Raw genomic sequence first — 12691 nt, 5'->3', positions numbered from 1 at the left:
ACGAGAACTCACACACACAGTAAAACGGTGCGACCATCCTGGAGGCAGTTTGGCAGTTTTTTATAAAGTGATACAGCGTACCTATGAGCCAGCAATTCAGCTCCTGATATTCACCCAAGAGAAATGCAAACAAGTACACAAGAAGGCTTTTCTGGGGATGTTCATAGCAACTTTATTTGTATTTGCCCAACCTGGAAATAGCCTGCTGCTGCTAAGTCACTTCAGTCGTGTCCGACTCTGTGCAACCCCATAGACGGCAGCCCACTAGGCTCCCCCGTCCCTGGGATTCTCCAGGCAAGAACACTGGAGTGGTTGCCATTTCCTTCTCCAATACATGAAAGTGAAAAATGAAAGTGAAGTCGCTCAGTCGTATCCGACACTCAGCGACCCCATGGACTGCAGCCCACCAGGCTCCTCCGTCCATGGGATTTTCCAGGCAAGAGTACTGGAGTGGGGTACCATTGCCTTCTCTGGAAATAGCCTAGATGTTCATTAACAGATGAATGGTGAAACAGCCAGGGTCCATCTACAGAATGAATGGACTGTTAATCAGCAATAATGAGTAATGAATGGCCAATACTTGCACCACCATTGTGGTGTTGGAGAAGGCTCTTGAGGGTTCCTTGGACAGCAAGGGGATCAAACCAGTCAATCCTAAAGGAAACCGTTCCTGAATGTTCCTTAGAAGGACTGGTGCTGAAGCTGAAGTTCCATTCCTTTGGCCACCTGATGTAAAGAGCCGACTCATTAGAAAAGACCCTGATGCTGGGAAAGATTAAAGGCAAAAGGAGAAGGGGTGGCAGAGGATGAGATGGCTGGATGGCATCACTGACTCAATGGATACAAATTTGAGCAAACTCTGGGAGATAGTGAAGGACAGGGGAGCCTGGTGTGCTGGGTCACAAAGAATCGGACAAAACTTAGCAACTGAACAAAAATAAGTACCAACATGGATGGATGTTAAAACGCCCTAATAACAAGAGATGCTTAAAATACGAGGGAGTGCATGGTTCATGAATCCATTGATGTGAAATTCCAGAACAGTCAAAGCGAATCTATGGGCACAGATATTAAAACAGTGGTTGCCCGGCAGGCCTGGGGAGAGATTGACTGGCAGGCGGCACCAGGGAACTTTCTGGAGTGATGGATGTGCTCCACATCTTGATTTAGAGGGTGTGACATGCACACACACATTTGTCAAAGTGCACCCAAGTATGCACTGAAACTCTGCTCGCTTCACTGTATGTAAATTATATCTTAACTTTTTTTTTTTTTTTTTTAATGGAGCCAGTCTGGGAAGAACAGCTACACAAATTATATACCTCAATGTGAGGAAATATTATGAAGCGGTTAGTTTGTTTTCAAATAACCTTTGTAAGAGTGTGATAAAATGTGTGTCGTATTAAGTCAACTTTAAGGAGAACGCAGAAGCGTTATTCAGTGTAATCTCAAGTCGGAAAAAAAAATAGTTCCTTGAGTCTAAGACACTATCGGTTTTAAGACGTACAGGGATTTGCATAATAATTTTTCCTCTTCAGCACCACGGTCAGGCTTGAGTCTAAGGCCCCTTCTCTCTTTTCCTTGGGGCTCTGTTGAGTCTCAAGCCCTTCTAGAGACCACCTTGGACCCTATCTGCCCCCTCCTTCATATGAGGTACACATGGGTTTGTTGTTCTCGTCCCCCACGCTCCAGCAAGGAGGACTCCACAGGGGCCACTGTGTCCTCTGTCTTGCTCACCTTTGCATCTTCAGCCTCTAGCACAGTCTCTGGCAGACGGCAGGTACACAGCAGTGTGTTATCTGGTCCTTTGCTCATTCAGATTCCAAAGGTTCTTCTAAACCCTTCCGGGCAGTCGGCGTGCAAAGGGCCGACACACTGGTTTTCATGCCCTGAAGCTCCTGTAGGGTTGAGAATACCAGAGTTTTCTCTGCGTTTCCTGTTTTGTTATTTCATAGCTTTGTGGGGTTTTCATCCTTTTAGTGAATTAAATGGAATTGGTTTATTGAGGCATCTCAACTCATTGGGAATAGAAATAGCAACAATTTGATTTCTCCCAAACTCCAGTCCAGAGGGATCTATCAAACCCCTTTCCACTAGGTGTGAGGTTCCTGAATGATATCTTGGCCACATTCCGAGGCTTGTCATTTTTGTTTGTAGAACGGGTGCTTGTTAAAACTAAGCCATCTGCCTGTGTGTGTGCGTCTAAGTCACTCAGTCGTGTCCAACTCTTGCGATCCCATGGACTATAGCCCCCCAGGCTCCTCTGTCCGTGGATTCTCCAGGCAAGAATACTGGAGTGGGTTGCCATTTCCTCCTCTGTAGGATCTTCCCAATTTAGGAATTGAACCTGCATCTCCTGTGATTCCCTCATTTCAGGCGGATTCTTCACCACTACCACCACCTGGGAAGTACTTCTGGGGAATATTCAGCTCAAATGCAATTCTGGGTGTGTCTTGTCCCCTCTCCCCAGGGCTAGCCAGAGCTCTCTGTGACCCCAGAGGCTTTGGAGGGACTAAGTTCGTCTCTTGGCTTCACTCTTGGCCTCCCCAGGCCACACTGGCTCCTGTGCAAGGCTACTCAGGCGAGGGGGACTCAGGGCTCCTGGGGACGCTGCGGCCTCTCTGTGGCCCCCACTCGGCGCTGAGTGGCTGGGGGGCTCACCCCTCCTCGGACTACCAGCCCTGCTCCGTGCCCCCACCCGCCACTGCTGGGTGACCACCACCCAGTCATGCTCCAGGCCCCAGGCCTGCAGCCTGGTGGGCCCCTCCTTTGGGGGACCCTGGCGGCACTCCCCCGAACTATGGCTGGGAGCCTCTGTCCTGCGGGCCTGCTCCCCTCACTGTGTGTTTGCCAAGGTCACCTTGACCATCAGCAGGGATCCAAGGATTGAAGGAGGAAGAACACAGATCAGCCCTCCCGCTGGCATTTCTGCATGTCACTGAGCCCCGCTGGGCTGGAGAGGAGGCTGGGGAGCATGGTCCGGCTTTTTGCCCAGTGAGTGAGTGAGTGAGTGAAAGTCGCTCAGTCGTGTCTGACTCTTTACTGTCCATGGAATTCTCCAGGCCAGAATACTGGAGTGAGGAGCCTCTCCCTTCTCCAGGGCATCTTCCCAACCCAGGGATCGAACCCAGCTCTCCTGCATTGCAGGTGGATCCTTCACCAGCTGAGCCATCAGGGAAGAAGAGAAAACTTGGCAAAGAAGCCACCAGCCTACCAGCGCTCTGTGTTTAGGGCTGGTAGGGTGACCCAGCTAGGCCGTCCGCACAGGTGTGGGGCTGACGGCCTGTCAGCCGCTCTCCAAGTTCAGAACACGGGCTTTCCCTCTCGTGTGTGGCCTTGGCTCCACCAGGGAGAGCCCACCTCGATGCCCCTGGACAGTGCATGCCTAGAGGTGACCGTCACATTTCTTGACAGCAAGAAGCTTCAGCAGAGGCCGGGAGCCTGAGGCGGCCGCTGGAAACTCACTGGCTGATCACAGAGGCCTCCCGTCTTTGAGACTGCTCAGATAAGATCTGAGAGAGTCGGCAGGCTCTCTCTGCTGGTTTAAATGTGCTGCTTAAAGTGTGACCGGCAGGTTTCTGGGGACACAATACCATTTGGGAGGGCTTCCCTGGTGGCTCAGAGGTTAAAGTGTCTGCTTGCAATGTGGGAGACCCAGGTTCGATCCCTGGGTCAGGAAGATCCCCTGGAAAAGGAAATAGCAACCCACTCCAGTATTCTTGCCTGGAGAATCCCATGGATGGAGGAGCCTGGTGGGCTACAGTCCACTGGGTCACAGAGTCGGAGATGACTGAGCGACTTCACTTTCACTTTCAATACCATTTGGAATCCACAACACTTCCCAGCTACCTCCAGAGGCTCCGGAACCCAGGGAAGGTCCACGGAAAGAGGCAGGCTGGCCCTTGTAAACCTCTCAGGACCAGCCTTCCGGGGCCAGCCAGTGCTCTAGATACTTCCAAACAGAAGATGCTTCAGCACACAGCAGGATAGCCACTTGGGGCATAGATTTTTATCCCAACCCCAAACCAGCCACCAGTCAGAGAGGAATGTTGGTTGAAATGCCCCGGGCAGGGCCTTCCGAGGGCAGAAAGAGCAGAGGCCACCCACCCTCCAGGGCGCTGGCCTGTACGGGACTGGGCAGCCCTGTGCCTGTACTGGGAGGTGGAGCAAAATTTATAATTAATTTTTATGTTCATCTGGCAAGAACAGCCAAGAAAACCAGAAGGGGAAGATCCCCCCATTAGAGAGGAGCACAAAATATAACACAAAATCATTTTTCGGTTTTATTTAATTCTGGCTGGGCTGGATACTCCACTGCCGCGTGGACTTTTCTTCTCTAGCTGTGGCCCGGGAGGGCTCCCCTTCGGCGCACTGCACAGACTTGCCTCACTGCGGCGGCTCCGGCTGTTGCAGAGCACGAGCCCTAGGGTGCACGGGCTCCTCAGTCGCGACTCCCAGGCTCTAGAGCACAGGCTCAGCAGCTGTGGTGCATGCGCTGTAGCTGCTCTGCGGCATGGGGCATCTCCCCAGACCAGGAAGCCAACTCGTGTCCCCTGCATTGGCAGGTGGATTCTTTACCACTGAGCCACCTGGGAAGCCCCGAAGTCATTTTTTAAAAGGAGGTTCTGGGGGAAGAAAATGGATCATCAGATATTGGGAAAGTTGGCCCTCTGATAGGTAAGATTTTCAGATGGGATGAAGAAACACATGAATGAAGCAGAGAATGAAGTTAAAATAGATGAGAGTAGATGAGCTCGGGTTATTGGTTTAAACACGAAGTCAAGTCAGATCTTCACCTCACACTACAAACCAAACTAACTCCAGAAATGTCTTTATTAATTCTAGAGGGAAACAAAGGCCTTAAGTTTAAAGCAGCGAAGGAAACCACAAAGAACAGATGGAGGTGTTTGCAGGACGGACTGTTCTGTCTCTTCTTGGACCAGAGGTTCTCAAAGTGGGCAGGACCTCTTCCGGGCCTGGGAGGCATTCCTGTTTTCATAATGCTACCAAAATATCTGGGCGTTTTCCACTCCTACTGTCTCCTGAGTGTACAGCGGAATTTTCCAGAGACTACATGATGGGTGATCTTGCAAAAGATGAAGAGCAGGGGCAGGTCTGAGGCCCCAGCTGTCTTCTATTAAGCCAGACATGAAAGAAATTTGCAAAACCATGAAAGAATTTAGTGAAAACTGCGCGCCCACCCACCCCCGTTTTTTTAAAAACAGTTTTCTTTAAAATATGCTGTTTATGTGGTCAGGTAATGAATTTATCTTCTAGCATTTAGAAACATTCTCCATCTTAATTTGTGATATAGTAAATACTGATCAACAAAACCTACATTAGAAGCTCTCTGGGGTCCTGAAGGATTTTGAATGAGTGAAGGGATTCTGGGGTAGTCCTGGGTCTGTAAGTGCTTCGGTGGGGTCCCAGCACTCAGCACATCCATCCATGTAACAGTCCGACAAACGCTTATGGCGTACCTACTGTGTGTCCTAACACACCGTTACAGGTGCAGGGATACAGCCATGAACAAAAGGGACAAATACAAGCGCCTGCACTGTGTTAGTCTGGTGGGCACAGGGCCCAGTGAAGGGACAGACTGGCTATGTATCAGGTTAAAATCTCAGTAATAAAAAGCCGGAAACACGTGCAGCGAGCACAACACACAACAGGTTAATATCTTTAATATGCAACGAGCTCATACAAACGTATCAAATGCCAGTAGGTAAGAGCCGAGGACATGACAACGCACAAAAGAAATACAACTGCTTAACGTGAAAGATGTTCTAGTTTGCCAGAAATTAAAAAAAAAAGAAATGCAAACTAAAATACAATGCTATTTTTCCATGACCAGATTGGCAAATATTTAACCAGGTGAGAACACTCAGTGCTGGCAAGATGGTAGATGGGCACATTTATCCTTGCTGGTGGCCGTGTAAATGGACACAAACATTTCTGGAAACTGTTTGTCAATAAGTAATCAGAGCCTCGAAGGTTCTCATATTCTTTAATTCCATCATCCCACCTCTGAGGATCTATCCTAAGGAAATAACTTGAATCGGGGAAAGCTTTACGCACAAAGATAGTCGTCGACTTCCAATGGTGAAAAATTAGTAAGAGCGTTGGTGATCAACCACTGGCACTGCCTGATGGTGGAGTACGCAGCCATTTCAAAATGATGAGAAAGTTGCCCGTGACGTAAGTGAGAACAGCTACACAGTACCGTGTTACAGAAGGTAGCGTCCCAGTGCTAAAGAAGCGGAGGAACCATGACTGGGGTGAGGGGAGATTGCAAGGAGAGACACCAAAATGTTAAAATTGTACATCTTTCTACTCCATTTTCCAAAATTTCTATAATGTGTAGGTTGACTTTGATAATGATACCAACTAGTACGTGGTTACTTACGAAAAGGACTTAGTGGTGCTGCAGCAAGGGGCTAGCAGTAGCCCCCGCCTCATCTACTGCATCTGTGCTGTGCCCGCCACACTCAACACGGGGACCCCACAACTACACCAGAGTCATTGGCTCTGTCCACCCGCGGTGGGTGATGGGATTTTCCTAAACCCCAGCCCTCTCCCCACACGGCCAAGCTTTCGTGCCTTCTCAAGTCCAGCTGTGTCTTCATCTCTAAGCCCCTGACCTAAGGCTTCTCAGGTAGAGGAGATCCAGGCTTCCCACTCCGGCTGCAAGATGGACAGAACCTCTGCTAAGTTCTCTCCCTCTTCCCGCCCAAACCCCAGCCCTGGAAGCTGGTTGGGGTGTGTGTGCTCTTACACACTCACAGGGCTGCTCCCTTAAAGTAATCTAAGCACCTACCCAGCTCTCCCCACATCTGTTCATTCTCCTCAAGGCCAGAATTGTGGTCCAGCATGTGGTTCTGTCCCTCTTGACAACAGCAGCTTGCGCATCAGCAAAGTCTTACCTGCATTTCACACGGCACTTTTGGGCTCTGTGTCACGACTCATTACATACTCACCTGGGACCAGGGACACGGGTCTTGGTTTTTTCCCAGAAGTCACCGAAATGCTCTGGGACATTAAGTTAATCCCAAGGTCGCACAATACAGCAGGCCAGAGGTCGCCCCTGCGAACTCTGATCTCAAATGGTGCCTGCTATACTATGAATCTTTCTTACCAGATGGGGCAACGTGGAGACCAAGGAACAGTCACAGGCAGTCTGAGTACCGTGGACACCGTGAAAACATAAACCTTTCCTTCACATGCAGTTAACACTACTAACTGCCTGGCCCTTTTATAAAGCAACATCTGTTCTCTTAAATTTAGAGAAATTACAACCCCCAAATATGTACAGAGCAGCTCTCCTCCGCCACTGCCTTCAACTTGAGCCTCTCAGCCATGTGGTCTTGCTCTGGGCTGCATGGAGCGTGGGTGTCCTCTCCAGCTGGGGACGAGGGTGTCTTCCACTAGAGCCACCTGGGGCTCCCACCGTGGGGCTTCTTCCAAATCCAACCCCAAGCCTCACATCCACTCCGGTTTCCGAGGTTGCAGGAGGCAATCAAGAAGGCCACGGACGTCCAACAGCACCAGTCCCCAACCTGTAACCGTGAGCACCAACGGCTTGCCACACGACCAAGCCAAGCGAAGCTGAGGCAGCAGCCAGGGCTGGGCACAAGGACCCACATGCAGAGGGCAGGCCTCAGCCTAGCGAGGTGCAGCGGCTGAAACAAGGCGCAGATGCGAATGCGGTAGGACTTCTGAATGCCACCTGGGAAGACCCCAAGGTTGGCAAGCAGTTCCTGCCCTGCTCTCGGGCTGGGTCTCCTGCCTTGGCTGGGCCAGGCCATGTGGAAACCTTCAAGGTGCCAGCTAGCCCTGCAGGCCCCCTCTCCTGTGGGTGCCACCATACCCCTTCAGCTGTGGGCACCTCTACTTGGCAGGCAGGCAGAAGAGAGCAGGAAGTGCAAGGGTCTGTGCACCCCCCACCGGAGAGCCCATGTCCCCCTGAAGAGTGGTCCCCCTGTGTCTCCCCCACTTCATGCTTAATGAGCACCATGGTCCCGCCTGAACAGTCTGGCCGGAATCTAGGGGGGTCTGAAGCCTATGTTCAGGCAGTGGTTCAGCAGGGCAATTGGGCTGACAGAGTTTACGATGAGGGGGTGGCAGTGGTCCGTGAACTCCAGCAGCCATGGAACCACCTTGACTTTGCAGGCAGTGGACTTTTAAGAACACAGTCACTCTCCCCAGCATCATCAAATTGTTCAGAAGGGCATGGGTCCCTAGGAGACAACCTCTGGAGGTCCCAAGATGCAGGCTTGTAGGGGGGAGCACAGAGGTTATCCTCCTGCAGTCAGGCCGGGACCAATAAACCCAGGGAAGGATGGCCCATTTCCCCACAGCCTGGGGGCAGGGCGTCATTGGTATTGAATAAGGCAGGAGCAACCCAGGTCAAAGGGCCTGGCTAAGCCTCGTTTAGAAAGTGACTCTGGGCGTCCCGGGGAGAAAGCACAAGGCCACCCACCACTCGGAGGCACGGGTCTGTCTCTCGGACTCAGGACCCGAGCGCCAGCCCTGTGCTGTCGCCACCTTCGGACCTGGGCAGCCCACTGCTCTTTTCCTTTGCAAATGCCAGCACCGCCCCGGCTGGGGTCAGACAGGCAGACACCCCCTCGCCTTAAGGGCTCCGTGATGGGTCCAGGGGAGCTGGGGCTCCCAGCCCTGAGTCCAGGTTTTCTGGGACAGAGGCTAGATGTCTGATGGACAGCCCAGGCCTGGGGAGGGCATGCTACAGAGGCTTTGGAGACCTAGAGACCATGTGTGTGGCTCCAGGAGCTGAGGTGAAGGCCACATGCCCCTGCGTGGAGAAGGGAACTGGTCTCAAGCCAGACAGGCCCGCCTCCACGTGCGGGGGGCAGAGAGAAGAGGGGGCTGCACACCACCACTGACTCCCACGGGGCACCAGGGCAGCAGAGTGAGCCTCTCGAGTCCATCCCTCAGCCTGCCAGGGGGCCTCAGGCACAGATGGACACGTATGTGGAACTGCCCAGCCATTCCAGTCACAATGACCTTCTGAGCAGGCAAGTTCCAGATTCCCCGCAACCCTGGTGCTATCAAAACACTGGCAGCTAAAGCCAGGCACTGATGGGGGGTGGGTGCGGCCTCTGGAGCCGCTCCCAAGGCTGCACTGTCCATCTTCCCAGGGGCAGCAATGGGGCACAGTGACTGCCTACCCCTGTGCAGAGTGAAGCTGGCCCCCTGAGAACCCTGGAAACTCACTCCCGGCCGTGATCACTCGGACACTGACAGCAGAGATGAGGCCCCGACCTGCTACACTGGGCCCTGGAGAGGCTGGCAGCACGCCAGACTCCCCTCTCCAGGTCAAGCCACCTGCCTGGCCAAAGAGGCTTCTTTTTGGCACCAGCAAGCTCATCACCGAGAACAGGGCGATCAGGTGGGGAACTGCCCCAGGGCCTGCAGAGGGTGGGGGAGCTGCATCCGTGAACCTGGTCAGGCTGGGGAAAACGTCAGCCCAAATGGTCCCAAGTGTATTGTGAGTGAGACTAACCAAGCGGCAGAGCTGAGGCCACTAGAAGAGCTGGAATTGCAAGCAAGAGAAAGGAAACATGCAGTGGAGGTCCCAAGCGAGTACGTGATGCCAGGAAGCAAGGTGGGTCACAGGGCGCCCCAGAGTGATGACAGGAGATGTCCTCATGGAGCAGGTCTACAGAGGCAGGAAGGGACGTCTTCAAACAAAGTGATGCTGTGGTATGGACATTTCTTCTACGCAGCAAAGGGGTATGCTACCTGGATGGCTGCAGATGCGACCAGGATGATGGCCGATTCCTAAAGGTTCCGAGCTCGGGTGGGCAGGGCCGGGGCTGGACTGGTCCCACTGGAGGCTGGGTGCACCGGGCAGGGCGCTGTGCCGGTGGCGGCCAGCTGGCGGCAGAGGGTCTGCCGTTCCCGCATGGCTCGATTGGAGGCCGAAGTTTTTCTGATCTGCGCGCGCCGGGCATGCCGCAGCGGAGACTTGTAGGTTCTCCGCAACTCGGCCAGGAATCCCTGATAGTTGTTTCGTAAGGGGCTGTCCGGTTGCATGTGGGGGATCGCCCACTTCTCCGCCTCCCCGGTGAGCCGGGACACGAGGAACGCCACTCGTTCGGCCTCCCCGGGGAAGCGGGAGGCCTGGAAGATCATGAATCTGTCCATCTGCATCAAGAAGCCCGCCAGCTGGCCGGGGTCTCCGGAAAAGGGCTCGGGCAGAGAGGTCGGAGGTGTGGTCATCGGTCGGGTCCCATTGGAGGTAATGGCCGAGACTGGTGGGGTGATCTGCAGCGCCCCGGGAATCCGAGCCCGGGTGCGCAACAGGGTCAGCTCCGCCATCACGCTCTCCAGCATGTTGGTGAGGTTGGCCTTCTCTGCGCGAAGGGTCGAGGCCTCGCGCCTGAGCGCGGAGTTGGTGAGGCGCAGCGAGGTCAGGGTGTCGATGACGTCGTCCATGGGGGCACTAGGAGAAGCTGCAGAGGCTGGGGTTTCAGCTTTTGAGGTCTGGGGTTGGACCATGTTGGCCAGAGGTCAGTGAAAGGCTGAGATTGACAAAAGTGGAGAAGGTGGTGGTGACGGGGGGGTTGGGGTTGGGTTTGGGTAACCCAGAACCTGAGCACCTGTGATGCTAAAATTGGGTAGACCCAGAGAGCAATCGGGTTAAGGGTGGGGGTTCAAGACTCAAGCGTGGCCGAGAAGACCCAACAAAAGGGGCAGGGCAGACGGACCCAGAGATGCGCACAGCCCCGGGCCAGGCAGGGGGTGCAGGCCCTCGCGGATCCCGAGCTCCGGATGTCGCTCCTGAGTCGCCGCGCTCACAAGGCCACAGTGGGCTGCAGGGCCCTGAAGGATGAAAACACGGTTTAAAAAAAAAAAGATTTCGACTGCGGAAAGGGGGTTCGAAGGGAGGGAGTCGGCGTGGGAGGGGCAAAGGGCGGGCGGCGAGGAGGGCGCCCCCCCGCCAGAGGACCGGCGCCCACATGGGTCAGAACAAAGGGAAGAAGCTCTCGCGGCGGCGGCGCCGGGGGGCCGAGGGCGGGCGGCGGGCGCCTACCTGGGTCTCCGCGGCTTCCTCCGCGGCTCCGTCTGCCCGGGCCGGCCGCCACCAAGATGGCCCGATGGCCGGGATGCGGGCTGGCCGATGAGTCACGGCGGCGGCAGCCCGCCGGAACTGCTTCCCGGTCAGGTCAGGTCGAGGCGGCGGCGGGAGGCGGGCGCGGGCAGCTTCTGGCGGGAGCACGAGCCAGGCTGGGACCGAGACCCCGGTCGTGGCGCGGGCGGGGAGCGGGCACCACGGAGGTGTGGGCGGCAGGCGGGCCTAGCGAGGTCCCCGCTGGTTGCCATGGAGACCACCAGCTCCCGCGCGGCCCAGGTCCCGCCCCGGAAGTGACGTACAGGCCCATGCCGTTCCTCAGTAGCCAATCAGTGATGAGTGTGGTTACTGACGTTTTGTTATTAGAAGCGGTGTCTTCCTTTGAAATTCTACCTAAGACTGCTGTGTGTGCCTAGGTTGTATTTATTCTTTTAAATGAAGCTTGCTTTTCATATATATATTCTTTTAATTCAGCCGAGAGTTTTGATGAATTTATTGTTCCTAACGTGTAGCCAGGTAAAAAGTAAATGATATGCACCAATGAAGTACATTGTTCTGTTGACTTTTATATAAAAAAGTGGCTGCTATTTTTGGAGTGATGAAACAGCGCTTTTGGACAAATTTGTACTTGCCTTTCGTTTTGTACTAACTTCAAGAAAATTTAGTGTAGTATAGATCCATTGTAGAAAATTTTGATATCAAAGAAGTCTTTTGAAAAAGTTTATATCTCTCTGAGTCCCTCCACCTGAGAAGAAATAGTAATATTTTTGTAGTTCCATCGAATCATTTTCTAAGATGTAGTATATTATAAAATATTAGTAATTATTATGTCTTTTGAACTGTTTTGTGACCTTAATAGCACACTGAATTTTGAACACTGTTCATTAAAAAGCATAGTTTTCAACTACTGCCTATGTTCCAATGAAACCGCCTACCCAGTTTATTTAATAGACCCCTTTTTGAGAGTTCTCGATCTTATTTTCCATGTGGAAGTTTTATAAACCACACATGTATGCGAACCCCAGCCATTTTCTCTGCCAGCTTCACCAGGGTAATTGTCAAGGAAAGACAATACCGGGCCAAAGTGGATGAGCTATTTGATTCACTTCGCTGGATGCCTTTGGGGCTTCCCACATGGCACTAGTGGTAAAGAACACGCCTGCCAAAGCAGGAGACATAAGAGATGCGGATTCCATCTGTTGAGTCGGGAAGATCCCCTGGAGGAGTGCATGGCAGTATTCTTACCTGGAGAATCCTATGAACAGAGGAGCCTGACAGGTTACAGTCAATGGGCTCAAAAAGAGTCAGACACGACTGAAGCAACTTGGCACACACGATGTATGCTTTTCCCACTTGACCTTACTGTTGTTCAGTCACTCAGTTGTGTCCCACTCTTTGCAACCCTATGGACAACAGCATGCTAGGCTTCCCTGTCCTTCACCATCTCCTGGAGTTTGCTCAAACTTATGTCCATTGAGTCAGTGATGCCATCCAACCATTTCATCCTCTGTCATCCCCTGCTTCTCCTGCCTTCGATCTTTCCCAGCATCAGGGTCTTTTCCAATGAGTCAGCTGTTCCCATCAAGTTGCTGAAGT

At 53.0% G+C, this 12691-nt stretch overlaps 1 protein-coding gene across 3 annotated transcripts; it reads right to left on the bottom strand.

The window, feature by feature from the left end:
* Window positions 1-5670: 5670 nt before the first annotated feature.
* On the bottom strand, window positions 5671-11365 carry RTL6 (retrotransposon Gag like 6). Of its 3 annotated transcripts, none has more exons than XM_055565212.1 (3): window positions 11057-11365; window positions 9763-10845; window positions 5671-7556 (listed from the first exon to the last, which is right to left on the bottom strand). In XM_055565212.1, the coding sequence occupies exon 2, from the start codon at window positions 10519-10521 to the stop codon at window positions 9802-9804; it is 720 nt and encodes a 239-aa protein (XP_055421187.1). In that variant the 5' UTR covers window positions 10522-10845; window positions 11057-11365; the 3' UTR covers window positions 5671-7556; window positions 9763-9801. The 3 variants fall into 3 exon arrangements, with proteins under 3 accessions (XP_055421187.1, XP_055421226.1, XP_055421123.1); XM_055565251.1 differs by having other exon boundaries at window positions 5671-10544; window positions 10731-10845; XM_055565148.1 differs by having other exon boundaries at window positions 5671-10845.
* Window positions 11366-12691: the final 1326 nt, after the last annotated feature.

The sequence above is a fragment of the Bubalus kerabau genome, chromosome 1, assembly GCF_029407905.1.
Source record: "Bubalus kerabau isolate K-KA32 ecotype Philippines breed swamp buffalo chromosome 1, PCC_UOA_SB_1v2, whole genome shotgun sequence".
Lineage (NCBI taxonomy): Eukaryota > Metazoa > Chordata > Mammalia > Artiodactyla > Bovidae > Bubalus > Bubalus kerabau.
Note: the sequence above shows the minus strand (reverse complement) of the source record. Positions and strands in the feature narration are given on the sequence as shown.

What these genes read in the sequence shown, in the direction of transcription:
- RTL6 (XM_055565148.1), bottom strand. Translation starts at nt 10,521, where the DNA reads ATGGTCCAACCCCAGACCTCAAAAGCTGAAACCCCAGCCTCTGCAGCT.